The 24,457-nt window shown below is 32.9% G+C and overlaps 2 protein-coding genes across 3 annotated transcripts; one reads left to right on the forward strand and one right to left on the reverse strand.

The window, feature by feature from the left end:
• Positions 1 to 681: 681 nt before the first annotated feature.
• Positions 682 to 2,062, forward strand: LOC137821622 (universal stress protein PHOS32). The gene is made up of 5 exons (XM_068626304.1): positions 682 to 1,029; positions 1,118 to 1,197; positions 1,408 to 1,526; positions 1,604 to 1,680; positions 1,771 to 2,062. The coding sequence occupies exons 1-5, from the start codon at positions 798 to 800 to the stop codon at positions 1,794 to 1,796; spliced, it is 534 nt and encodes a 177-aa protein (XP_068482405.1). The 5' UTR covers positions 682 to 797; the 3' UTR covers positions 1,797 to 2,062.
• A 14,684-nt stretch (positions 2,063 to 16,746) lies between these two features.
• LOC137821662 (transcription factor bHLH63-like) lies at positions 16,747 to 19,875 on the reverse strand. 2 transcript variants are annotated; one of them, XM_068626363.1, is made up of 7 exons: positions 18,770 to 19,875; positions 18,420 to 18,665; positions 18,172 to 18,306; positions 18,009 to 18,080; positions 17,717 to 17,926; positions 17,532 to 17,634; positions 16,747 to 16,917 (listed from the first exon to the last, which is right to left on the reverse strand). In XM_068626363.1, exons 1-7 carry the CDS (start codon positions 19,175 to 19,177, stop codon positions 16,877 to 16,879), a joined length of 1,215 nt encoding a protein of 404 aa, XP_068482464.1. In that variant the 5' UTR covers positions 19,178 to 19,875; the 3' UTR covers positions 16,747 to 16,876. The 2 variants fall into 2 exon arrangements, with proteins under 2 accessions (XP_068482464.1, XP_068482463.1); XM_068626362.1 differs by having other exon boundaries at positions 17,532 to 17,615; positions 18,770 to 19,369.
• Positions 19,876 to 24,457: the final 4,582 nt, after the last annotated feature.

Consider the following 24,457-nt stretch of genomic DNA (forward strand, 5'->3'; position numbering starts at 1 on the left):
TACTAGCCGATGAGTTACATTTTTTTTAACATATTATTGTTCCCATTTTGTTTTAATTTATTATTGATCTAAATTTTCAAGTGTGACATCCAGTTTTTCTTAAAATAAAAATAATATAATTTATTTAGTTTAATTAAATATTAATTAAACTTAGGGAATAAAATATTAATGTTTTAAAGGAATAAAATAAACTTGAGTTGTTAGAATGAAAAAATTGGCTAGGACTGAGTTGAGTTTGGTCTTTAAAAATCCAATTCTAAATCGCTTTTTAATATATAAACGGGTTGGATTTTCTTTTTTTATTCTACACTTATTTAGTTTTTTTATGGCTGAGAAACATTTAAAGGAAACCTAAAGAATAAAATAGGATATAAAACTCAAACTTAATTGTTCCTCCTTTAGATATTCTTAGCTAATATGACTTTAATAAATCGAAAAAATACAACTACTTCGTATATGAAAAAAAAAACTTCTTCATTTTAAAATCAATTTTATAAACACTACTTATCTAATTATATAACTTTTTAAAAATTTGTTTATTTATATAATCTACAATCAAAATTACATCAATTATGTAAAAAAAAGCCTTAATATAATGTGTGGGCCACATCACCTAAAATCACACATTGTTTCAAAAGTAAAACGCATTATAAACACAAATATAAGATAAGAATTTATAGCAGTAATAAATTTTTATAAAAAAGTAATGAATAAAGGTGATGATTAATAAAAAAACGACAAGAAAAAGATATTAAAGAAAATGTATAGGCAGAGAAAATGAAGGGAAGTAGTTGAGAATGGAGACAGTAATGGAAGATGAAGAATTCAACTGCAGAGAAGTGAAACTTCCGTCTATGATTCCAGTGGCCGCGGAGCCGGAGCTGCAGAGGGAAACAGGGGAAAGAAGAAGAGGAAGGGACATAATCATAGCCATAGATCATGGCCCCGACAGCAAACACGCTTTTGATTGGGCTCTCATTCACTTTTGCAGACTCGCTGATACTATCCATCTCGTTCACGCCGTTTCCGGTTTCTGGCTTTACTTTTTTCATATATTTTTCCCTTTTAATCTCCAAATGGATATTTACTATTTTTTTTTTTTGGGATTTTTTTGCAGATTTGAAGAACCAAATTGTTTATGACACAAGCCAGGAGCTGATGGAGAAATTGGCTGTTGAGGCTTTTCAAGTAACAATGGTTTGCATCTCCTTTTCTTTTCAAGACTTTAATTTGAATCTTGCGTTAGTTATACAAAATAATTCTTGATGTTGTTAATTGCAAAACAAACTATGTTGGAGGTTTTGCCACAAGTGTTGTTAAGAATCATTGTATGCCATATTCAAGGTTTTTAACACATTGAAAATCTTCTTCCTGTGCTTAATCTTAATTGATAAGATATAAATATAGGTGAAAACAGTAGCCAGGCTTGTGGAAGGGGATCCAGGAAAAGTAGTTTGCCAGGAAGCAGAGAGGATCAAACCTGCAGCTGTAATTTTGGGGACCAGAGGCAGAGGCTTGATTCAAAGGTTTGATTTGACTCTCCCTCTATCCATCTGAATCATGCATTTATGATTGAACTGAAGCATCTTGTGATTTTCTTCAGTGTGCTACAGGGAAGTGTTGGGGCGTACTGCTTGCACCACTGTAAAGCAGCACCTATTGTGATTGTTCCTGGAAAAGGTGTGCCTTCTCTGCCTTACTCATTATTTTTTTCAACATTTTCTTACAGCTAGCTGGTTTTTAAAGCACTTTCGTTTCTTTGATCAACAGATGTTGGAGACGAGTCAGTAATCTAGTTACTAGTGGAATTGAGTTGTAAAAGACTGTGTTAGGTATATCGCCTTTCGTTTTACCCTGTATCTTAACATCAAATGCCTGTGTGGAGATTGTTTCTAATTCATCAGATCAAGAAAAAAAAAAGCATCGAATGCTGTGATTTTTCTTGTGATTCTACATATTGTTTTCTGGAAAGTAGCCATTGACTCGTTGCTTATGTTCCCATATTTGAAAACCTCTCTACCTATAAATTTGAATGTAAATAAAGAACTTATTGCTAGTTGTTTATTGGTTTTAAAATTTAACTGCTTATTCTGTCAAAAATAAAATAAAATAAATTGAACTGCTTAGATTTCACATGCATACCGTGTGGACACCATTCTCCAATATAAGGTAAATTAGAATGTGATGGAAGAGTGCTTTCATTCCGATTGGATTTTCTTGGTGAAGAGGTGTGGAGACTTCATAGATTATAGCGGATAAGGAGTTTACTTAGAGCTTGTGGATTCCTTGAAGAAGGTGAATGATAGGTATGGAGAGTGATAGGTGAGGCCTAATCACTTAGTCTAGTGGAAAATTGAAGATCAAACGTCTATCCTTGGGAGGATAGGAGACAAGAGTGTAATTGGCAAAAATTTGGCAGCAATTAACTCATTGATTAATCTTGAAAATACATGAACCAAGCACCTCAATTTATAGGAGAGAGGGTGAACATTTTGGAGCCAAAATTTGAAAATTCAAAATAAAATTCTCCAATGAGAAGATGCTATGTGGAGTCATGCTTTTCATGTTTAGCTCACACCTTATATGCTAAATCCTCTCCACTCCTATGTTGCCATGTGGACGTTCATGTGTTCCATGCCAAAGTATTTTCGTTCTCCAATATACCCCAGACGTTTTAGGGTTACATTGGGCTCAAAGAAACCCAATTGTTACCCTAACTAGTCACTTTTAACTCTAATTAGTCATATTTTACTATTGTCCCAAATGCAAACTTAAAAACCTATACTACTTGACCCAAATATTTGGTCCAATTATTTTACGCTACTAGGCCCAATACATGGCCCATGAAATTCTAAACAACTTTATACAATTTATTTAAGCTAAAACTTGACCCAAAAATAATGTTGACTAGTCAGCAAAAACTCAGTTTTCTTGTGTTCTTCTTACCAAAACTCTAGTTTATGTTTTGATGACTTGAAGGGCTTCTTGGATATGTTTGTTCATTCTTTCACCCTAGAGTTGTCCTCTTGATTGAGCCTACAAAAATAAACAAAAGCCCAATTAGACCCATATTTGCAATTAAATCAATAAACAACCTCTAAGTTTTCATCCTCCTTATTATGGGGTTATGCGTGGCTGGACGGTTTCCATCAGAATGGCTACAGAAAATATAGTATCAATAGTATAAAAATGCATAAAAATTCTGATACATGATATTGTAGGTAGTGTCATTATTTATACACTACGCACAAAGTTTGAGAAGATATTCAAAATCGCTTTTGTCATAGCCATGGACCATAATTTGTTTAGATTGAGAGACATTTCTTGCTTGGCTTAAGATCAAATGAGTATTGCTGCCTAAAGGTTAAAGAAATTACGGAATGAGGTAGAGTCCTAGAGCAATGAGATCTGCACGTGTGGAACAGATAATAAAAGGCGCAAGTTGATGCAAGTTATTCATGCTCAACACGAGGAATCCACTACTTGATGTCACAAAAACTTATTCTTCCATCATTCAATAAGAAAAATGACATTTGGGCACAACACGTAAAATAATATAAGCTTCAGTCATGGTTGTTAAGGAAAATGATATAGTAAAATGATATAGTAACCATTACTGTTTGACAAGAACATGTTCCTTCTTCTCATGCTAATTCATCTAACTGCAAATTACTGCATTGTTCTCATTGTGATAAAGGTCATCACACAAAAGAAACATGTTCAAAGCTATATGGTTATCCGCTTAGACACTTAAAGCATACATAACTCAGGATCGCTTATTCTAATAAGCACAATGGAATCAATCAATCTTCAACTAATAATGTCAGATCAAGTCCTTTGATAAGAAATTCAACACAGTAAAATAATAATTCAACCACAACAATAAGCAACGTATAATAATTTTCCCAAATTGCAAAAATCTGTGAGGAGTAATAACAAATAATGGCAGCAACAAAAAACACACTAAAGGAAGACACAAAATTTTTAATGTGGAAAACCTTCTTAATGTGAGAAGTAAAAACCACGGTCACAAGTCAGACAATCAAGCTTCACGATGATTAAAATTAAGGTTACAAGAGAGTCTCAAATCACAACACAAATTGTGTTCAATAATCAATCAAATAGCAAGATGACAGAGATGAAATAGAGGACAAGAAACCAAAAAAATCACACAAAACCGCAGCTACTGTACGCGACCTATAGGTCACTGTTCCTGTGATTTTTCAACAATCCTAACAGTCAAATTGAAGCACTGCGAGTTATGAATCTGCTGACAAAATCTCAGCCCAATCCAACGGTGGACGAAGCAACAACGACGATCGGAAGATTTTCCGTGCTAAAAAAACAATATTGCAATGTGAGACGAATTTCTCGCTGCTCAAATAACTTCTCAAAGATTCGAACCGTGAGATTGAAGTACCACAAGTTATAAACCTGCTGACAAAAACTCAGCCCGATCCAACCGTGGATGAAGCTTCGGTGGCCGGAAGTTGTTGGATGAAACTTCCTCTCTTCACTCTTTTCTCCTTTTCTTTTTTCTCTTTCTCCGCTGATTGCTCTCTCTGTTCAAGAATAAAAAACCTAAAGGTGATTAATATTGGGTTGGGCCTCCACATAGGAAGTGAGCCCAACCCAACAAATCTCCCCCTCACAACTATGTGGAGATGATCGACAAACTGACAATCTAACAACAAGTTTCAAACTTGCTTATCAGTAGTGTCTTAGTCATCATATCGACACAATTATCATTTGTATGAACTTTTGCCAACTCCAGCAACCTAGTCTCCAAAGCATCACATATCCAATGATACCTCACATCAATATGCTTGGACCTAGAATGGAAAGTTGAATTCTTACCAAGATGAATTGCACTTTGACTATCACAAAATAGCAAGTACTTGTCTTGAATAAAACTAAGCTCTTGCAGGAGTTTCTTCACCCAAGGAAACTCCTTGCATGCTTCTGTAATGCAATGAACTTTGCCTCAGTAGTGGACAACGCAACACACTTCTGCAATTTAGATTGCCATGCCACAACTCCCCCTGCAAATTTAATCACGTAGCCTGAGGCAGACCTTCTAGAATCTATGTCTCCACCCATATCACAATCAGTATAGCCCATAAGGGTAGGCATATTACCTCCAAAACAAAGTTTCAAACAAGTAGTACCACGAAGATACCTTAAAATCCATCTCACAGCATTCCAATGCTCTCTACCTGGATTAGACAAAAATCTACTAACTGTACCAACAACATGTGCAATATTTGGTCTTGTACACACCATTGCATATATCAAACTACCCACAACAGATGCATAAGGAACTCGTTGCGTATCTAATTTTTCAGTTTCATTAGAAGGACTTTGTTTTGCACTCAATTTAAAATGAGTAGTGAGAGGAGTGCTTACCGCTTTGGCATTTTTTATCTGGAACCTTTATAACACTCTTTTAACATAGTGCTCATATGACAACCAAAGCTTCTTCTCTTGCCTATCACGCATGATTCTTATACCAAGAATTTTCTTAGCAGCTGCCATGTCTTTCATAGCAAATGACTCATTCAATTGCTTCTTCAACTTGTTGATCATGGAAATATCTTTCCCAACAATAAGCATGTCGTCAACATACAACAACAGGATAATGAAATCATTATTAGAAAACTTTTTAACAAAGACACAATAATCAGAAGTAGTCTTCTTGTAGCCTTGCTCACACATAACAAACTCAAACTTCTTGTACATTTTGACGCATAGCCTGCTTCAAGTCATATAGACTTTTTTTCTCAACCTACACACATGATCTTTCTTGCCTTCAACAAGAAAACCATCAGGTTGCTTCATGTAAATCTCTTCCTCAAAACATCCATTTGGTCTACCTCTAAATCAAGAGTAGCAGCCCAACTTAGCACAATTCTAATGGATGACATCTTCACCACAAGGGAAAAAATCTCATTGAAATCAATGTCTTTTCTCTGTCTAAAACCTTTCACCACAAATATGGCTTTATACCTTGGAGATGTAGAATTGCTTTCTTGCTTTACCCTGTATATCCACCCATTTTCCAGAGCCTTCTTGACTTTTTGGCAATTTCACCAAGTCAAAAGTGTGATTATCATGCAAAGATTTTATTTCATCTTGCATTGCATCCAACCACTTTTTCTTTTCTTCACTCTTCATGGCCTCAAGATAACACTCAGGTTCTCCCTCATCTGTCAAGGTAACATAGTCATCAGAAGGATACCCGGTAGATGGTTCCCTCTGCCTATTAGACCTCCAAATTTGAACTTGAGGTGGTTCAGGAGCCTCACCAAGATCCTCATCTTGTGACATCCCATGTTCCTCTTCAACGTCAGCAACAGTAACATCAAAATCATCTCCAAGTTGTTGATCATCAACATCATCATGTTGCTCATCATTCTAAACATTATTCTCAATAGTATCCAGATCATGTAATGGCATTCGAACTAGTTCAACATTAGACAATCTATTATCTATCTCAAATGTTGTCTTCTCTATCTTATAAATATCTTCAATGGTTTGATCTTCCATGAACTTCACATCACGACTTCTAACTGCCTTTTTCTCAACAGAATCAAAGAACTTGTAGTCAAATTCATCTTGACCATAACCAATAAAGATGCATTGTCTTGTCTTTGCATCCAACTTGGATCAATCATCCTTTGGAACATGCACATATGCTTTACAATCGAAGACTCGCAAATAATCATACCTGACATTCTTCCCAAACCAAATCTTTCTAACACCTCACCATTCAAAGCAACTACAGGACTCAAATTAATAATATGCACCACAATGTACAATGCCTCACCCAAAAAATGCTTAGGCAACTTTGCTTCAGAAAGCATATACCTAACTCTTTCGATCAATGCCCTGTTCATCCTTTCTACTAAACTATTCAGGTGAGGAGTTTTAGGAGGAGTCTTTTCATGTTTGATATCGTGTTGCTTGCAATAAACATTGAACAGTCCACAATACTGACCACTATTGTCAGTACGAATGCATTTCAACTTCTTCTCGAATTGTCTTTCAACCAAAACATGAAATTCTTTGAACTTTTCTAAAACTTGGTCCTTTGTCTTCAAAATATAAACCCAAAGCTTCCTGGAACAATCATCAATAAAGGTAACAAAATAAAGTGCACCACTAAATGACTTTACCTTGAATGGGCCACAAAATGCACCAATCCAAGCAACTCTGACTTCTTTGAGGGAGGATGCTTCTTGAAGGATACTCTGGTCTGCTTACCAGCCATATAATGAGAACAGTTCTCCAACTCTAAACTCTTCAATCTGGAAGCACATCCTTTTTAGCTAAACAATTCAGCCCTTTTTCACTGATATGATTAAGCCTTCGACGCCACAAAGAAGTATTCATATCCATGGTGTTCACACTGTCTTTAGCAACCAATGCTTTTGTCCAATACAATTTAATAATTCTCCCCCCTTTGGCCACAATTAGATTACCTTTGGAGAGTTTTTACTTTCCTGAACCAAAGTGATTTTCGTAACCACTATCATTAAGCATCTGCACAGAGATCAAATTAAAGCGGATATCTGGAGCATGTTTGACTCCTTTAATCAACAACTGCATTCCTATATTGGTCTGCAAGCATATCGCCAATACCAACTACCTTAGACACACCATAGCTACCCATCTTCAACACTCCAAGATCACCAAAAGTGTAAGATGTGAAGAACTCCTTCCTTGGTGTAACATGCAGTGTAGCACCACTATCAATTATCCACATGCTCTCATCTGATACAAGATTAAATGAATCATGGTCACTGGGAATAATAAGATCATCATCATAGGTAGTAGTAGTAACACAATCATCATTGTCATGATGTTTCTCCTCCGGCTTCCCTTTCTTATCCTTATTCTCCATTTTCCCTAGAAAACAATTTCTCTGAATATGCCTTGTTTTGTGACAATAATGACACTCCACATTTTTGTATCTAGACTTGGACTTACTTCTGTTGTTCTGTCTACTCCTTTTGACTTCTCCCCCTATTATCAGTGACAAGTACCTCGGAATGAGATGAAGTACCATGGAACTTCCTTCTCATTTTCTCATTAAGAACACTACTCTTGACATTTTCCAAGGAGACAACACCATCAGGGGATGAGTTTGTAATTGAAACCCGAAATGTTTTCCAAGAATCTGGTAGAGTATTCAGTAGCCATAATCCTAACATCATCAAACTTGATGCCCATTTCTGACAATTGATCTCGGAGCCTTTGAAAATCATTTAAGTGATCTGAAATAAAAGTCTCCTCCTTGTACCTCAAATTCATCAAGGAATTCAAAAAATATAATTTATTGTTTCCTGTCCTAGAAGCATACAAAGTGTCAATCTTATTCCACAAGGATTTTGCATCTTCCTCATTAGCAATGTGATTAGAAACATTTTCTTCAACATACTGACGAATAAAACCACAAACTTGTTGATGCTCAAACTTCCATTCCTCATCAGTCTTGCCTTTTGGCTTTTCAGTAGCAAACATGGGAAGATGGAATTTCTTTACAAATAACAGATCCTTCATTTTTCCCTTCTATAAATGATAGTTAGTGTTGTTCAAACATACCATCTTATTTGTATTTGCCTCCATCATTCAAGCAATCAAATAGCTCCAACCAAGGAGCTTTGATACCACTCTGATGGGAAACTTAACACAGTAAAATAATAACTCAACCAGAGTAATAACCAGCGAATAATAATTTCCACAACTTGCAAGAATCTGTGAGGAGCAATAACAAATAATGGCAGCAACAAAAAACACACTGAAGGAAGACACAAAATTTTTAACGTGGAAAACCTTCTAAATGTGAGAAGTAAAAACCACGGACACAAACCAGTCAATCAAGTTCCACTATGATAAAAATTAAGGTTACAAGAGAGTCTCAAATCATATCACAAATTGTGCTCAATAATCAACCAAATAGCAAGACAACAAGATGAAATAGAGAACAAGAAAAAAGAAAATTCACAAAAAATCGCAGCTACTGTACGCGGCTTACAGGTCACTGTTTCGGTGACTTTTCAACAATCCATATGGTCAAATTGAAGCACCATGAGTTATGAACCTGCTAACGAAATCCCAGCCCGATCCAACATTGGACGAAGCAGCAACGATGATTGGAAAATTTTCCATCCTCAAAAAACGTTGTTGCAGTGTGAGACAAATTTCTCACTGCTCAATCAACTTCTCAAAGATCCGAACAGTCGGATTGAAGTACCACAACTGAAAAAAAAACTCAGCCCGATCCAACGGTGGACGAAGTGTCAACAACGACCGAAAGTTGTTGGACGGAACTTTCTCTCTTCACTCTTTTCTCCTTTTCTTTTTCTCTCTCTGCTGACTACTCTCTTTGTTCAAGAATAAAACCTAAAGGTGATTAATATTGGGTTGGGCCTCCATATAGGAAGTGAGCCCAACCCAACCAATGAGACAATAGTTTTATTCCACAATGAATTAATTAATTGAGTTACAATGGTAACACATTTTGTCTATTATGTAGGGTAATTGGTAATCTTGGGCAGTTATTCCTAAGACAAACAATGTTAATGTTTCTTCATGTTTCTCACCACGTAAACTAATAATTGATAGTGATGTCATTGATATATCTTCCTCCCATAAATACACATGCATGTTGTGCTCAAGCTCCTTAAACTTTTTGGCAATGGACAATGATATGAGTTGGCTACTTAGGTCAATAATAGTGTAGATGACATAAATTGTTCCCAATAGGACAATTAGGTGGAAAAAAATTGTTTCAAGATGTAGCCAAGTGAGTCAAGTCACAATTAAATCACGAAGTTTGGGTTGCTACACTCTAAACTAGAAAGAGTTGCATCATTATCATCAGTTATAATTTTTAGTCTAGTGGTAAGTGCTTAATTCAACAAAATATTTGGTCTGTGAGAGCTCTTGCTTCTAGAAAACATGTTATTGGGTCGTTAGGTCTACAAAATCAAGTAAAAATTTGTTAGTTCTATTGAAGGGCATAAGGCGCACCTAGTTACAAAAGAATATCCACAACTAAGAGCTTAGACTACTACACTTTTAAGTAGAAAGAGTTGCAACCTGATTATTAATTATATTTTGGTCTAGTAGTTAGTGCTTAATTCAACAAAATAATACTTGTTCTCTCACAACTCTTCCTTCCTAGAAAACATGTTATTGGGTATAGTTAGGTGTACAAAATCAAGTGAAAATCTGATGGTTTTATTGAAGTGTATAATGAGCACCTATTTGCAAAGGAATATACATAACTAGAAGATATTGATTATCATGAATCTTTTCACCTGCTACTAAAATGGTTATTAGCTTTTGTAGTTTCTCAACATTGACCTTTGATGTCCCTAACGCTTTTTCTTCATGGTGATTTTTTCAAAAAAACTATGTCTCATCCCTCCTAATTATAAGGACAAGAGAAAATAATATGCAACACCTCAAAGTCCTTATATAGATTAAAACTAACATCTTGTCAATAGTTAGACATATTCTCTACTATTCAAGTTGCTAGATTTATTTAATCAAAAGTAGATTATTCACTATTTACATCTATAAAAGGAAAGTCATTTGCAACTTTGTTGACTATATTGATGATATTCTCATAATCGATAATGATATCTATTGCAATATCTAATCTTAACAATTTTTGTACAATCATTTTTGGATAAAATATTTTGGTGATTTAAAGTTTTATAGGTATTTGACATTTGTCCTTCTAAGAAAGGTATTTTCATATCAAAAAGGAAAAATACATTGAAAATTGTCAAATGGATATTTGGAAGTTAAGCCTTCCAAATAATAATATCACTACAAGAAAATGGTGAAATAGAAACCAACTTTTAGATACCAAAATAATTAGTTGCAATAGTAACTAAATTAGAGACCATTTTGGAAACTAAAACAAAAATTGGTTTCTAAATTAGTTTCTATTATTGTTAAATAGTTTCTAAATTGGTCTCTAATTAGCAACCAAGGATTTAGAGACTAAATTTAGAAACTAAATAATTGGTAGATAAAACATTGGTTGCTAATTAGATACTAATTTAGAAACTATTTAACAATAATAGAAACTAATTTAAAAACCAATTTTTGTTTTAGTTTCTAAAATGGTCTCTAATTTAGTTACTATTACAACTAATTATTTTGGTTTCTAAAAATTGGTTTCTATTTCATCATTTTCTTGTAGTGTATATAACACTTATAGATGAAGGTGAGTTATTAAAGGATTTGTCAATATACATACGGTTTGTGGGTCGCTTACTTTATTTTATAATTACTAATTTGGATATCATTTAGGTAGTGCACATACTAAGCATATTCTTGTTTGTTCCATGTAAGTCTCAAATCGAAGCTACAATCTATTTATTATGTGGTAGTTAAAGAATAATTTAGATCAAGGTCTATTTTTCCTTCATAAAATGATTTATCATTGCAAACTTTCTACAATTTAAACTCAGAAGATTTCCTAGTATTTCAAAAATTAACTAAGGATTATTGTGTTTTCTTATGATCTTCCTTATCTATTGGCAAATAAAGAGTTAAAAGATTCTTTCTCTATCCCTAACAAAAACTGAATATAAAAACATGACTCTACTTGTTGTGAGTTGTCTTGATTATAATCATTGTTGAGAGATTTACCAATATTGCATCCAAAAACAAACATTGTTATGTTTTAACAATAGAGAGCACCCTTAGATATTACAACTAACTTCATATTTCAGGAGAGAAATTGACAGAGAGAAAGAATGTCAATTTATTCTTGATGAAATGCAAGTTGAGAATGTTTTATATTGATTCTCAAACTTGAGGAAGAATACTATGAAATCAATCATATCTCAAAAAAACTTAGATAAAATATTTATATTATATTATTCTGTAAGAATTTTTAACCGCAAAATTATAAAAAATATAATAACGTAATTATAAACTATCTTTCAATCTTTATATTTTTAGCTTACATAGATTTTGAATAATTTACTGTAATGATTATTATTCTTGGTAACTAAGTTTAAAGTCAGGAATAATTGGTATAGAAATGCTTTTGTGGGCACTTCATTAAAAGCTTAAGTGTGTAGTGCAATATATATATATATATATATATGTATGTATATATAAATGTATGAATGTGGGATAAATGTAGTTAAAATTTCTTCTAAAAAATGTTAGTAATATATTCAAAACACTACAGACTAAATTAAATATTATTGTACGAGACTACAAATTTAATGGTATGTAAACTAATTTATAAATTAGTTTTTAGATTGATATAGCTAAATTAAAGACTATTTTAGATACTTAAAAAAAATATTGGTATTTAAAGTAATTTATAAATTTATAAACTAATTTATAAATTGATATTTAATTAGTTGTTAAAATTTTAATTACTAACTAATTATTTTTTTAAATCTCAAAAATTCAAAAATTTAAATTAAAAAACAGCAATTATCCATAAAAATTGAAAAAAAAATAAAGATATATTTTAGAAAATTAAATTTAAAAAAATGCTCTACCTAATTACCAACTAATTTAAATTTTAAAATTGAATGTTTAAATTTTGGAAACTAATTAAATGTGAATTTAAAAAATGGTTTATAAACTATTTTACATAACAATAAATTTTGTAGTGCAATGAAAATATCTTAACTAACAATCCTAAATTGCTAGGTTGGATTTTCAAATTATTTTATTAATTATTTATTGAATAGTGATATTTTTGACACTCACCAACTCAAACAAAATAATAATATTTTAATTGTATTTATTTTGTTTTTAACAAATTTTAATATATATTGTTATATTATTTGATGGGTGTGAAAGTGTCATTTTCCTTTTAAATGATTGTTGGTGTCCTTTGAATTGAAAGGTACTCGTATAGGGTTATTCTATATGTTGAAGGTCCTTCCTTAGTTATAGTAGTGCTGCACTTTTCCGCAGCCGTTCGATAAAACCGAAGGATAAAAAACGGCGGCTGAGCGATGGTTTGTGTTGGAGATTTAAAAAGAAATGAGAATACTCTTGGAGGTATATTTAGCAATTGCTTTTTCTTATCAATCTTAGCTAGTTGAAAGCCCAAATAAATTGGGTTCACATTACTTCCATAATGAAGCCTTTCTCATAACCAATTTCTAAGTACTCAATCAACTTTTTAAAATTTTAAAATTGTTTCTCATTTTGAAAAAGTTAAATTTAGAATAATTTTGTGTTTCGAAAATGAAACTGAAAAATCAAATTCTCATTAAAAAAATTCAAAAAAAAAATCCAAAAACGTATCTAAAAAATAGATTTCAAAAACTTATAAAAAATATTTTGGTGATTTCACGTCAATCATCGGATCCTGGTCTAAATTTGTCGTGGAAACAATTGCAAAGACAAGTTGAGGATCATTGTATTTGTAGTTTTGTTTTGTCCCTTACAAAAACTAAATTTACTAGTTATTTTTTTTAACCAACCAACAATTATCATATAGGACAGATGTTTCATATATAGGAAAAATTTAAAACTATTAATTCAAAACTATTCATAATATGTTTAATTATGATAGAGGTACGTAAATTTATTTAAGAAAACTTCAAAAAGAAAAAGTTAATAGGAAAATATTTGAAATTATAAAAGTCTTAGAGTTGCAAACATCTTTGCTCTTTCTCATATTTGCCAAGCAATATTGATCTTGACTTAGCAAAGTTAACATTAAAAGAAGGTCATAGAAAAGTGCTTCCTCATTTGATTTATTTTTTGTCATGACTTCAAAATTACTACTTTAATTTTTCAATTTTTATAAATAAAAACTAATGACGTTAAAATAAACCCTAATATCTAAATAATTAAACCTAATTCCTAACTAATTACAATTTTATTTAATATCGGACCAAACATGGTTCTAAATTGAGGAAAGATAAGATTATTACAACTACATGTACCGGAAAAGGTAAGCATATAAAGCAATTATCACTTTCCACTTTTTTTCTATTATTTTACTTTCTTTTATAAGTCAAACACACTCCAGATGTTTAAAAATTCAAAAGCAAAAGAACGTGTGATTTTAAACAAATAAATAAATTGGAAGTTTGGTGTAGAAAGGTTTGTACAGAAATAAAATGAATATTCTAATTTATTATCTTGAAGTGAATTATTGCCTCGTTTTTAGTTTTTTATTTTATCTATTTTAGTACCTCTAGGACGTTAAGGAAAACGGTTAAATTATTTTTTCTTTTAATCTTTCTTAATTCGACTCATTAAATAAAACGTATAAATATTTGGGACTTAGCATAAATTTTCCACTATATTATTTTTTTTGTAGTGACATATTAGCCGCTAATGCTTTCTCTTTTTTAAAAAGATAAATGGTTGAATCTTGTTGAATTTGTTACGAATTTCATCACACAGTATCGTTTGAATAAATTAAAAAAAAATGTTAGTTTTAAAAAAATTAATATAAATGAAAATAAGATTTTAATAAAATTAAGCGAGGTTTAAAAATGAAAACTATACATCACGTTATATGCTCAGTAGCAGCCGTACCAACATTAAATAATTAAATGCTTGCACCTGCTCACCTCGCAATCATATATAAAGTAAATAAAAAATAAAATAAAAATTGTTATTAAGAATTGACCTAAAAAATTATAATATCTCACTGTACGCTTAACAAACTGAATCCTGACAAAATAAAACTACTTGAGGATTAATTCTCACTACACAAAATCCATTTTATTACATAGGGGTATAAAGTTAAATTAATTTTAAAATTTACTTTCTAATTTAATATTAAATTTATTTAAATCTATTTAATAAGAATTTGTTACAAGACCACCACATATTATCAAAATTTAGTGAAAAAGTATTGAATTATAATGAGTGATGATTATACTGTTGTAAAAATTAGATGTTATTAAAAAAATGAGTTTGATGAATGTTACATAGGTGGAATGGTTGCAGTCCTTAAAAGGTGATCCAAGATGGGGATGTGGTTAAGAAATAGAACTAAATGGGAGAAAAAGGAAGGGAGAGGGAATCTTTGTGGGTTTTCCATAGCCTTAATAAGATTGGAAGTGGTGGAGGAGCCCCCATGTGAGTGAAAGGGAAGAGAGTGAGACATAAGAAGAGAAACAGAGAAGAGGGGCCACTGAAAGCAAATTCCTATATCATCTCTCCCTATCCGCAGGAACAAAGAATCAACAAAATCTTTGGTATGAATGTGACAGCTCCACCATTGTCACCGTTTTATACATCCCTTGAAAGTGAACTATACCTTAGGCACCAGTCCCTCCAAGATAAACAAGAAAGAAAAAAAAAACCACTCCCCAATGCAACCAAACATTGAAAAGTTCCTTTCATGCAAATTAAGATAAGACATCCCAAAACTTATGTCTGTTAATTATTTGGATTGGTCTATGAACAAACTTACTAATTACGTAATTATGATGTGATTGGGGATACTTTGATTTGAATCAAGTTAAAAGAGAAGCAAACAGAGAAATGATTGAAGTAGGTGTAGGAGTAGGAGCAACATGGGAAATTGATTGAGATTTGGGTTTTGGTTCCCATGAGTACACATGTCCCTAGTCTAAGCAATGGAGGAACTAAAATGAAGAAATGGTAAGATATGTTCTCCTTTTGGCGCGAGTGTCCTTTGTCAATGCTATTGTAAACATTAGAAAACTGGGGTGACCATGCATGCTTTTAACCATGGACACGTGAGTAGAAACGGGGTTTCTGATTGAAGTGAATGACAATTGTTGAGTACTTTGAGAGACAAAAGAGCATTGCAATAAATTCAAGAGATGCAAATGTCTGCCCATCTCCCTCTTCTCCACCCCATATTTAGACCTTTCTATTCATCATTCTGTGGCCTTCCTATCACTGTCCCAATCAACTGCTTTCTCAAGGTCCACTATCTACCTCTCTCTCTCTTCCATCTTTTGTGTTTTCATTCTTCTTCACCTAACCAAATGTAACTCTTAATTCAACCATGCATATGCATCTGGATTTGAAGGGGAATAAATAAAGATACACACACAAAATATATTTTCAGTTCATTTCCTTTTTAACATGATTTGCTGCTAAACTCTGTTCATGTAGATTTAATAGCACCAATGGTTGGTTGTTTGTAGAATGTGTGTTTGAGGGAGCTTTATAAAATTGAATTTGAAGTGAAGTAGTGTAATTTTTAGGTTTCACAGTGTATGTGGTGACATGTTGTTACCCGTGGATGTGGACCTAACAAAAGGAAATAGTTAGATATGTGCGTTTGTAATTCATACATGAACCCAAAACACAAGTCATTTAAAAGTTGTTTTCAATTCAAAATATATTATAAATCCATAAACTTAAAACCCATTAAACACGTGAATAAAGGCATATTAATTAATATAACTTTATTAAACCAATTTTTTAACTTGATTAAACACCCACCAAATCTGGAGCTGATGTTAATGGCTGCACACTTGATATATACATTTAAGTATTTGCTTATGCATTTCAATATAAGAAACTTTTCAAGTTCATGCTGATTTTTTCGCTTTACCGAAATTTCTCAATGCAGGGAGGGCGACCAATGAGAAATCCAGATTAAATCCCTTGTGCAAACTGATTACATTTTTGGTCCCAGATTATAGCTTGCTGCTGATCGTTATCAACCTCTCCTTTTTTTTTTTCTTTTTTCTTTTCTTTTCTTCATTGGCTATATCATGATTTGAACGTGGAGACGGTGACTGAAGTTAACAGGTACTAATAAATTTTATTTATATTATGGAGTAGTTACAAACAATTGATATATGCTATGTACTTGAAAAGAAAACAAAAAGAATCTTGCTAAGTTGCAGAAGGAAATAGAAGCTCTAGTCTACATCTCCATCTTTAGATGATTGCCAGCTTCAACAAGTCCTGCAGAGATGTCAAACAAACAACTTTTTCAGAATTTATATTGAATACTCTAGTATAACTACTTCCAAAGTCTGTAAATATTTCAAATGGTCTTAAAAAGAAAGATTGTGAAATGACAAGGAGAGACAGGTCCAATTTGCGATCCCCTAGGCTAAGATGTCTTCAAGAAAACGATTGATCATGGTCCTGCCCTATTCATCCAACTTGCCCAATAGGAACTTAATTGCCAAAAGGGAAGCTTCTTCATCTTCAATATTATTCATTTTATTTCACTTAATATACAATTAACTCTCTAAACAACCTGGTTTCTTTTCCTTTTCTCGTGTGATTAATTAATGTCTTATCCTTCTCAGCGAGTAAACAATGGACTCAGAAACGAAGAAGCACGTAAAAGAAAACCAGTTGAATAATTGAATGATTAAACAGATCATTTAAAAAAAATATTTATTCTGATTAATGAAAAAGGTATGAGCATTTATATGCTGTTATCAACATCAGTGGGGCTTCACGTCTCTATCATGCATTAAAATCCACTCTGTTTAGCTTTCTACTTTCTGCTTTTAAGATAGCAGGCTAAGGAAAAATTGATCCACACGGCACAAATTTTTAGTTACCTGAGGACAGATGAGAAGGGAAAGATGTGGCTCGCACTTGATCAAAATCCAAATTGCAAAGGTTTTGGAAATCACCTTCCCATGCTGAGGAGGGCAGCATTTGCTGCAGCATAAGTAAATGAGATCAAATTGAGAAAATTGAGCAATATAACGAGAAGGAATAGATAAAGAGAGGGGAAACCTACTGTGAAACAGGAGGAGTGATGATATGTTTCAGGCATTGATACATGAGCACTTATACTCCTTTTTAGACCCATACAGGGAGGGTTAATCCCCGTGTCTAATCCTCCATACGAAACCATTTGTTGTGGTGAATTAAATTGAAGATAGGCAGAGTTAGTCAAATCTGATGACATTCCAATGTTTGGAAAATTGGCAGCAGAAGTAGGAAACACCTATAGGATCAAATCAAATATTTCAGAATCAGAAAATACAATTAAGACGTAGGAATAACTGTAACCGCATAATATTCCTGACCTCTTTTTCAAATAGATCGTCAACGCTGAATTCAAGCCTTGGGTTCACAGCAGCTAATTTCATTGACAGAAACTGCAATAATGATCACATAAATATACACAATAAGTTTTTAATGTCCACGTCAATGTCAAAGGAAAAGAGGAAATGCACCGCTAACACTTACCTCAACCTGTCGTTGAAGAGATTGAACATAGTTGATGATTTCATCAAGCATTCCAGCTTTTCCCGTGATTTTGTTGCAACCAGGTACTAAATCTTGCAAATACTTCATTCTCTCACTAATTTTTTCCCTTCTGACCTGCGTAAAAAGTTGAAATTGAATGCTTACTTTAAAATCCAAGAGCCAAAATCTAGACAAAGAGAAACACTGTGAACCTTAACGCAGAAGATAAAATGTTCATTAGCACTCACTCTTTCAGCTAAGCTATGGCTATCGGTGGCTTGGCCACGACGTGCTCGTACGTGAATGTAATCAGGCTTTTGATTTTGAACCTCGGAGGGTTTGGAATTTTGCTTTGAATTTGAAGTATCTGCCCAAGCCTCTCTTTTGTTGCTATTAGTTTTCGTGTTACTCTTGGGGCTCCCTGTGATTTTGGATTGTTCATCGTCAGCGCCCACTTTGATCCTCTTGTCTTTGGTATCATTTTCTGTAACAAACTAAACAAAAACTCTAACGGTCAGTTTAGCCAATTATAACACAACAACACTCATAGAATGCACAACATCTTCTTTTCTCTCTTCTCTCTTCTCCGTTCACACACCTTAGCATTGTGAAGCTTGTCAGGTTTCCTTTTCTTCAAACACTCTTTCCCAAATGAGGAGTCAGTGGGCCTGGGCCTGGGCTCGGGCTCCACCAGAGCAGGCGGACAACTAAAAGTCCTTGAAATTGAAGAACTTGAATCAAACCCGGCAAGAGACGGCTTATTCATGGAGCGAGTCTGAGCCTGAGCCTGAGCCTGAGCCACCACTTCACCAAGCGCACAACCGGAATCAGCAGCCAACATCAAGGAATCTTGAACATGAAGAGAAGAAGAAGAAGAAGAAGAGAAAACAGCGTTGAACCCAGAAAAGTACCCTTGCTCTTCTTGCCACTTCATCCTCGCCCTCTGTCTTTCCAACACTGTCATGTCCCCAGCCAGATTCCCCGACGCGTTCGCACAGTGCAACATTTTTTCTTTACGTTAATTAGAATTAGAAAATAAGTAAGAGTTGTAGGTTGTTGTTGAATTGAAAGAGAGGATTTTGCAGAGGGCGCGTGGGGAAAAGGCAATACTTTATAGAAAAGGTAAGTAGGGCCCCACAGGAAGTTCTTGCGAAGTGAAGGAGAATTAGGAGAAGCCAAATGTTGTTATGGTTAGGATTGGAGTGGAGAAGGGATGGGGTATATATAAATAAAGTGGTGGAAAAGATAAAAAAATAAAAAAATAAATGAAAAAAGGGTGAGTGTGAATTAATTGAAGAGAGACAAGGAGTGGATTAGATTAGAAGTTGAGAAAGAGAGAGCTGTGGGCGTTGGACCCTATTGACATGACTGCCACGTGGGCCTGTCTCACTCATACCCTACTGCTTAACACTAATCACCTATATTTACTTCATCCATGTGCCACTTTTTTTACCCAAAATACGCATAATCACACCTTTCTTAATTTACCACAAAAGTTAAGCTACAAAGCACAGTAGCTTCATGATTAGAAGCTCAACATTCTTATACTCCTGTTAGTCCGTTCCAAAAATAGAAAACCCCGTTCATATAGATTCAACCTTCTTACCTAAGCCACTAGGCCTGCCCCACCTACTGGACCACTTCAAAATCCCTTTTGCTGTGGATGGATGGATGGATGTTTCAATTCCTACAAGTTGTGTGTTTAAATAATGATGAATTGGTTTAAGTTTTTGTAATGGAAGTGATGGGTTGGAAGGTTAGTGAGTAAAATGTGAGTGAGTGTGAGGAATCTGGTTGCCACAAGAGAAGAGAAGAGAAGGCCCACAACTAGTTGAAGTGAAAGAGTGAGTGGTCTAAATCATGCTTTGCTTGCACATTTATTTATGCACACCATTTGCAGGTTGAAGCAATGGTGGAAGGTGATATTATGATGTACATAATTTTTGTACCTGGTTAGGACTGAGTGAAGTATAAAAAGATACAAGGTAGGATCTATGAGATCAAGACAACCTCCATTATTGCTTAATGGGCCTCTCCCTTCACTAACTTTTTTAATGTCAAATTTTAAACTAAATGCTCTATTTTCAAACATATATTAAGCAATAATTAGGTATATCAAAGTAATAACTTATAAAGTTATTAGCTTCTCATCCTTAGCTTTGTTTCATCAACTTTTGGCCCAATCATATATACTTGGGCGCTATAATTTTTAGTTTTTTTTTGTTTCATCAACATGTGTAATTTGCCTGTACCCAAAGACGAGACTCCAACACTTTTGAGTTGGATCGCGCCTATATTTTTATTCCAACAATTTTATTAAATCTCGTCAAATACTAAATGAGACATTATTTTCAATGAAGACAGATATTTAATTGAGAGAGTTTGATCATTTATTAATAAATTTCAATCTTTTAGAATAGATTTTATCTTATTGCTACTTGCATATCCTTCACACAATGCATCTCCTAAGAATTAGTGACAATTTAACTTTACCATAAATTTTGATGTTTAGAATATTAATCTTCCTTTAGTATTAGAATTAAATTTAGATCAAACTTAACAGAGGACAAAATCTATTTACCAAGCGGAAATCATCTTTGATTTATAAATTTTAAGTTTATCAAATTTTTAACGCATGTAAAATTTTCGTTACACTTTAAATATTTCAAGTAGATAAATTCAATAGATTTACTGATAGATATTAAGAAAAACTGTAATAACATATAAATATTTAAAGTTAAATAAAATTTCAGTGGTAAAGGTTTGCCATATTAATTATTTTTTACATGTTTACTTTATTACAAGCATCCAAGTATTTGATAAAATTATCATAGTTTGAGGTGTGTTGTTGTTTTTTCTCCTTTCTTTCTCTTTTTCCATTTTTCGTTTTGTACTGTCGGTTGAGAGTCTGATGTTATATCTTGTTCGGACCAATCACGCAAATTAAATCCCCATTTTTAATAATTGGGTTGGCGAGGAAGTTCTTCTTATCCAATATATATATATATATATATATATATATATATATATATATATATATTATGAACCAAATTAATAATTGGAAAGAAAGATGTCGCATGTGGCAACGCAGAAGAGCACCAGATCCAATGTATCGGAAACTAGTCCTTTACTTGATAATAATAATAATAATAATAATAATATTAACAAATGTTATATTTATTAGGCAGAGAAAGGAGAAATAAGTTGAGTGATTTTCGGATGTAACAATTCTTATTGATTTATTTCTTTTTAGTAAAAAAAAATAATCATAACTTTCTCTAGATTTATTTGATAGATACAGAAGATTATTGATCTTTTAGAGAAATTCTTTTAAATCATTGGATTAATCTTAATTTACTTCTGCATGTGTAGAAGTTGAATTTAATTGTTACACCATTCCATTCTTGAGTTAATAAATATTTTAATAATATATTTATACTTTTAAAATGTCTAATACCATATGTAGACAATTTTGTTATTTCTAATCTAATAATATTTCTTCGAGATAACCTCTGTTTGGGTTACAACATAAACTGACAAGACTACATTTTCAATGAATAATAAAAATATACTCAAAATATCTCAATACAAAACTGTGTTCAAGTGTTCCCAACATGACATTTGAGTGCATTTATCTTTTCATGTTAGATTAGAAGCGCTTTTTTTTAAACTTCTACCTAAACGTGAATTCAATGAAATAAAAAGTACTCAACACTAATACAAAAATTAGACATTTTTTTAAAGAAAAAGTAGAAAAGATTGAGTCTCTTTTCTAGTTCCAATTCGTGACGTTGGAACCCGCACCTTTTAAATTTGCAGTAAAAGTTTCTACGTCTTGTCATGCTAGCAGCGCACATGCCTTGCATATTGCACATACACAACGATACGTTCTACATCCACACACACTCTGCTTCATTTTTCATGGCGGCAGAAAATCTTTTGCTTCTCTGGTAACCTATGTTCTATATGAAACTCACAGTTTTCTTTCTCCTAACACTCAATTAAATTATACTGTTTACTTTAAAACTCACTCCTTCACAGTTTTAGAAATTAAAAAAATCCTATAAACTAATAAAGAATAGTATGCATAATATATAATTCACCTAAAGTATTGAGTATATGAGAATTTAGCAGCACGAAGAAGAAGACAATTTAAAGATATCCCAACATATTAGAAGACAGTACTACTGCTATATATGGACTAAATAAACATCCAAAATCTCACCTATCTTTCTTTCTTATATAGATATATACTAAAATCTCGTTGTATTTAATCTTGTTATAAGCTTAATTCAATAATAAATATAGTTCTCTATCGAGGATACTCAATTTTTTTATTTATTTTAAAAGTTTGACTCTGAAATAGTAACAGTTCATAAAATACTTCATAATTATAATCATAATTGAAACTTGTGGTTACCTACCAGAGAAGCAACAAGCTATAACTGCTACCGCATGCATATGCACTAATAATTTCTCTCCTACTCTCCAAATTTCATCTCAATATATTCCTTTTCTTTTTCTTTTCTTTCCTTTCAAACATATTCTACATGTTCTGATCTCTCTGTCACACACACATATATTTAGCTGTGGATGCTTTACATTTAAATTAAAGTCATTTTTTAAGAGACGTTTTTCTGAGAAAAAGAGAAATGAAATGCATGGCATGTGTTCCTTTGAGGTCAAATCCAACAACAATTCCCACATGGTTTTCTAAATTCATTTTGGTGGTTATATTCTTTACGCTTCTTGTGCTGATTTCACCACTCTGCGTTGCCAATTTTGTTTCTATTTCAAAATACATACTATCTTCTATATTTGGACATCACACGATACTACCATGCACCTACCTACATCTATTTTGTACATTCATGAACTTTACCCTTAAAGGTTTCACCACTTTTTTTGCTTACATGGTTATATTAGATATGGAGTCTGAACTATTCAAACTATATTTTGTCTTCAATGCAGACCCTACTAGCTATCAAGCCTACTTCTGACAACATAATTCTTAATTTTCTTGTCTAATTTTTACCGTAATTCATTCGTCCTTCATCAACCGATATTAACCCTTCTGTCTTCATCGTTTATCTTCTTCCTCTTCTTTAAAAAAATATTTTCAACAGTTACATCATTGTGTGACAAAGGTGTAAGTTAGGAAGCATGTACGTAAAAGGTTTCCCTTTGTATAAACTTAACTCAAAAGATAAAAACAGTCGCCACTCTTCACAAAATATGCTATACACAAATGCATGTATAAAAAGATACTGACGTACATGCAGTAATAAGATGATGGTGACAAGATGCCACGAGTCTCACATGTTTTTACTTTTCAGAGCATATCCTCGCTCGACCCAAGTTCAGTGCACATCAAATTTTTTCAAGTGAGCTAGCAATTTCGACAGACACGTTTAAAGCAATTAATTTTAACTGATGCTTTTACATAACTCTTTTATGTAGGGATAAGATTCACCTGTAACGAGTAATCACATTGAGAGAATATCGCACATTTTAGATTCCAATTATTATTCCAAATATATCAAGAATTGCTGATCTTGCCAGTGAATCAATATCTTTTAAAGCAGCTTTAAATTTATATATATATAGATGGAGTCTTAAGTGAGAGAATGTTGTTCCAAGTTACCAGCTGCTACCAATATCTTATCTAATCTAAAGACCCTTCAAATTCATCATTATTCATGCAGAGGTTTTCTGCATAGTGTCCAACAAGTCTCATATTTTAATGAGAGTGATCCTATCATCGTCCTACAACTTTAATGATGCTCCCAAACTCATATACATTGAAGAAGGAAGCCCATATAGGTTGAAAACTTAGCGGGAGAAAATAGGAGATGTGAATGGATAAAGAGAGGCAATACCACATGAAGGTTTTTGGAAGAATCACTAAGAACAAAGACACAAAAGGCTTCGACAATATTAGAATAGAATTTTGGAGTGAGCAAAGTGAGGGAGTAATGAGAAGATTATGGAGTACAGACAAATGTGACTGGGAAGAGAGAGATGGTGAGATCTCAAATCTAGTTCTTGCAGGCACTAAACTAGCTCATCTCATTGTATTCTTGGTATAATTTGCGTGCAACAATTTAGTATGCATCCCTTTGTGTAGCTACTGAAGATAAATATGGCAATCTCTTTCTCTCTCCCTGAGTACACAAACTTCAACAATGAATTTGTTTGATTATTATCTAGTATCTTCTTTATTAGCAAGTGGCAATACAAAATGTCCTATATGGATTAAATAAACCAGCAAGTAGCAGACACATGC

Source organism: Phaseolus vulgaris, chromosome 9 (genome assembly GCF_000499845.2).
Source record: "Phaseolus vulgaris cultivar G19833 chromosome 9, P. vulgaris v2.0, whole genome shotgun sequence".
Classification (NCBI taxonomy): Eukaryota; Viridiplantae; Streptophyta; class Magnoliopsida; order Fabales; family Fabaceae; genus Phaseolus; species Phaseolus vulgaris.